Source organism: Streptopelia decaocto, assembly GCF_964273445.1.
Source record: "Streptopelia decaocto genome assembly, chromosome: 20".
In the NCBI taxonomy this organism is placed as follows: domain Eukaryota; kingdom Metazoa; phylum Chordata; class Aves; order Columbiformes; family Columbidae; genus Streptopelia; species Streptopelia decaocto.
The window spans coordinates 51,503-56,114 of record NC_138675.1 but is presented as its reverse complement, the minus strand read 5'-3'; the positions used below and the strand labels follow the sequence as shown (position 1 = coordinate 56,114).

Genomic DNA, 4,612 nt, shown 5'->3' with positions numbered 1-4,612 from the left:
CAAATAAGTCCATGAACCAACTTTCTAGATAAGGTTTCCATCTCACAAAAAAAAACAAACAAAAAAACACACTTCCATTTTCTCATTGGCAACAGACTGAAAGATGGAAGCTGAAGCAGCATCTGCCTCTTCTGAAAACACTCAGTTGATCCTTAGTTGCTTCCTGCACAGGAAACATGTCGATTAATTTAATCTTTGGTGTACAGGCAGGGCCTTGCAGTTGTTCCTGTGTAGGCAGCAAGTGTGTGGATGTCAGGCTTTCTGCAGATTTGTAACTGAGTTTTCCTGTTTCTCTTAATAAGGAAAAACTTGCTGTGTACTTCTGAAGTCTCCCATACGCTGGTGGGTCGAGAGAAGGACGGGGAGCTCCAGCGAGCTCAGGGAGGACCAGGCAGCATCACAGGCAAAGCAGACGGGAACTCAACTTGGTGAACATTAATGAAATTTATTGACAGATGAAACAAGAACGTCTCCCCCATCTTTGGGCAGATCACCGTGCACCCTGAACCGATACAGGCAGGTGTAGTCCGGGTGGCCCCAGTTGCTCAGCACTTCCAGCCTGATGTAATTCACAATCCCAGGGAGCTCGTTCTGCAATGACAAGAAGAAATGAGTCGCCTTTTCCTCTCTGGCATGTGAGCGCTGACAGAAGTGCCACAGCAACGGCCTCGTTCAAGAGCTTCCTTCCTGCTGCCCTGCGGGGGCTTTTGACCTGTCATGGTCAAGATGTTCCCTCATTGGGCCATGAGAACAGCAAAGGAAGAAGCAGCGACCAGATGCCTCAGCAAATACACGGGAAAGTTCTCGCCTGCTTTGGGGCACAGGCTTCCACAGTCAGAAGACCCAGTGCTGGGGTCAGTATAATGTCTCGTTCCCTTCTCTAGAAAGCCACAGAAACAGAATGGCCTCCCTGTCAATACGCACTGCCAGCACCAACAGAATCCTCAGGAAGCCCATTATTTCTGGTCTTTAACTGGCAGAACAGCAGTCGTGCATCCTACCAGACGTGGCCGCTTGTGTGTACTTGGGGTCTAGACAGTCAAGCTGATTCCAGCTTCTACTGTGGTGCTCCTAAGCACTAAGCACCCAAAATGAAAGAGAAGATCGTCAGTCCAGTCATCTGCCACCAGGAAGTTAAAGCAGAAGAGAGGCCAGCGTGGCACACACTCAAGGACAGGGCTGCCTGTACCCTTTGGCAGGGAAGCCTCTGCCCATCCAACTGCATTTCTCCTCTCCTACAGTTCTCCTCCTCTTTGTCCCCATACCTTCAGCTGGAAGGTCTGACTGGGATTCAGTGGTGCCAGGAAAGTGAACTGTCCCAGGAACATTCCCTGCTCCTCGTGTTCTTCCTTGAAGCCCTACAGAAAGATGGGTGGAGAAAACAAGAGCGTCTGGTGCACCATGGAAGACTGAACTTCAGTTAGTGAAGTACGGGGTAATTTCAGCTATGTAGTCCAAGGATGATGAGGACAAGGAAAAGACCTGAAGCTGCAGGTGGGCAGCACGCCACACTTGCCTACTCAACGAGTCCAAGCTGGCAGTCAGAAAAGGAGCAGAAACTCCCAGTGAGAGGGAGGTGACCTGAGGATCACAAATGCCACTGGGATTGGAAGCTAAAAAGGTTTAGGACCATGTACTGTCCAGCTCCTTTTCCCTGTGGCTCCTGGAGTAGCATCTTGCCCGAGCAGCTTTTTGTTTTTGAGTAAAAGAGGAATAAAATGGGAAGGGAGTGACTCCAAGGACCCTGTTTCTTCTGAAAGTCAGGAGGAAGCTTCAGGCCACTGGACTCTTTGACCCATCTTCATTTCCTGCTTAGAAATTCTGTGCAACCCCCTGCCCCCAACTCCAGAGAAATCACTTACGTAGACAGCAAAGTCCTTTGGAGCTCCGGAGATACTTTCTCCGTGGAACGCTGTCCCTGAGACATGGTCCATGGTGACTGCTCTTGGAATGACTGGCACCGAGAGCTTGATGAACACATGACCCTGACTTCCTGGGAAGGGCCAGCAGTTTCCAGGATGATTTTCTGGCTGAAAGGAGAAGAAGAAACTACATTGACATGGAGAAGGTTGCCCTGGCTCTCATTCCTGCCATGAGCATCAGAGGATTAATAATCATTTGGCCAATCAGTTCTGCTCTGAACCACAGCCAGTGCCTTCAGTCGGACTCTGTGGGTACCGAACAGACCAGCAGCTTCCGCAGAGAAGCCCTTCCATGGCTGGGAGCTGGGTGCGCTGGTTGTAGAAGCTCAGTGGCCTCTCCCGGTCCAGAGCCCTCACCAAAAACAAGCCAGGGTTGGTGTGGCTTAAAGGCCCCTGCCCAGAGCAGGTGGCAGGTCCGGGCCCACCTGGATTAACCTTTGCTGTCAGGGGAAGCACTCGCTCCCTCTCATCCACTCCCACCTCCTTCCACTGGCAGCAGCCAGCTCTTCAGATTGTGCAGGCAGCTCAGGAGCAGGGCCAGGACAGCTTGAGAGCCCAACATGGGACCCTCCAGCAGTGCAGGCTCTCAGCACCCGCTGTTGCTCAGGAAGAACACATCCCAGAGCTCTGCAGGCTCCTCTGCCATTCTGCTTCTGTGCCGTGCTGACAGTCTGCACAGCGACTGGGCAGACACAGACTGCAGGAGCAGCCTGGCTTGGCAGAAGCTCCCGCGTAGAACCTGGGGCACTTTGGGAGAGGAAATACCCAGCAGGGAGACACAGGAGGAAAGCAGGTCCATGTGAGAAGGAGGCAGGAGAAGAAGCTTTGAGGATCAAAGATAGGGGAAAAGGCAACTCTGAGCAGCATGTGTGGTTCATTATCCCGACCTATGTTTTACTGCTTCTTGGTGCTCCTACCTCCAGAATAAGCTCAGGGGACCTCATGTAATCCATCAATGGTAGGGAATAGAAGAAGAGTTTGGCTTTGGCGTTCCGGAGGGATCGAGAAGTCCTGGAATGAATGACAGCAGCCCCTGGAAATTAAAACATGAGCAGAATCATCAGGCAGTGTCAGGAGGAATATTGCACTGTTGACTTGGAAAAGGTTTCTCGGTTATCATCTATGTCCCACAGTTGTTTCCCCTCTTTCTTACTGGCACGGCCTCTCTGGAACACACAGCAAGGTGTCATTAAAATGTCGTACGGGGCCGTGGAAAAAGACAAGAACGTGAAAAAGGCTTTCTGAGCTTCCCATGCGGTCTGGCCTGTTACACACTCTGTCAGTGGGTGCACTTTTAGGGCACAAATTGACCCTTGACTTCTCGTCCCTTCTCTCCCTCCCCAGGGCAAGTTACAATACCCATCTTGTCAATCTGGACAGGAAGAGCTTTAGAACTGGTTTGTATGTACAATGTCACGGCACCTGCTGATTTCAGGGCGTAATCTGGCATCGGGACCTGGATTTCCACCAGATTCTCCAGGGCTTGATTGATGATCTCCTGAACAGCCTGGGAAGGAACACAAAGGACAGTGCCTGTTAGAAGGAAAAGGAACGAGGCAAGCAGCTCCCCTGCAAGGCCAGCCAAGGTGAACGGGGACAAGGCCCATCTCAGATGGAAGGAACACCCAAATTGCCTGGAAGGTCTTTCTCTCCAGTCCTCCTTTGAGGAGGACCCGAGATCTGGACGCAGAGGAAGGTACAACTCAGACAGCTGTCATTCCCATCACGCTCTCTTTTCCCCATAGGGAAGTGTGGAGCAACAGGAAAAGGAAGTGTGGCCATGACAGCACTTATTCCAGCAGCACCAGCCTGTTGTCTGTGACAGGGAATGGAGTAGGATACGTTCCGGAGGGAGGATAAAACCCCTGAGCAGATCCTTCTGCCTTGTGCCCTTACCCGTCCGGTAAAGCCTGGGAGCTTTGCCTGCTTCAAGGCTTCCTGTAGAGCCTGCTCCGCGACATCCTTTGTGCTCCAGCGCAGATGGTAATGCTGTTCCTGGAGCTTATGGAGCTGGTCTGGCAGGGACAGGGTTTTGCTCAGGTCTTGTAACTGTGCTGCGGTGCTCCAGAGGCTTTCCTTGCCAAGTTGGCCCAAGTGGTAAATACCTGTGGGACACACATCAGAGCTTAGAACTTGGTCTAAGGCTGGGTTATACCCCAGGGTGCCTGCTCCCCTTTCTGTGTCTCTCTCAAGTGCCCTAGTTGTCTCTCATTGTCTTTGACAGTGGCCATCATGGCATAAGGGCTTCACAACAGATGGACGTTCCCTGCCCTGGACTGTGCTCCTTGTCCTGCAGAAGATTCTCAGCCCCTGGGGCAGGAGAGCTCAGCCACGGCCTCTCCCTGGGCTGAAGAGAACTGGCTCAGCCCTCCTGGGGAAGGCAACTCAGCCCTTCTTCACCTCCCACCCATCCCGCTGGAGCAGGGACTGGCACAGCTCTGTCGGGGACTTTCTGCTCTTGGCTGAGCTCCTCTGGTCACAGCAGGGGAAACGGAACATGACAGGATGGAGCCCCGAGTACCTCCTAAAGCACCGTCCTCAGGTTGGAGCTCTACAGACACTCACCAAAAGAGAGCAGACCAAGAATCAGCACCAGCATCGTTGCTTTCTGAGCCTTCATCTTCCTGCAGAACAGATAAAGGAAAAGGCTGGTGAAGCTGGTGGTACCCGCGCAGATCAGCAGCACTGGA

General features: G+C 52.3%; 1 protein-coding gene across 1 annotated transcript; it reads right to left on the bottom strand.

The window, feature by feature from the left end:
• Positions 1-435: 435 nt before the first annotated feature.
• On the bottom strand, positions 436-4,153 carry LOC309448358 (SUN domain-containing protein 3-like; the record flags this gene model as incomplete). The annotated part of the gene is made up of 7 exons (XM_082069831.1): positions 436-591; positions 1,266-1,358; positions 1,863-2,030; positions 2,840-2,955; positions 3,345-3,429; positions 3,819-4,027; positions 4,078-4,153. 7 exons carry the CDS (start codon positions 4,151-4,153, stop codon positions 436-438), a joined length of 903 nt encoding a protein of 300 aa, XP_081925957.1.
• Between the last annotated feature and the right edge of the window lie 459 nt (positions 4,154-4,612).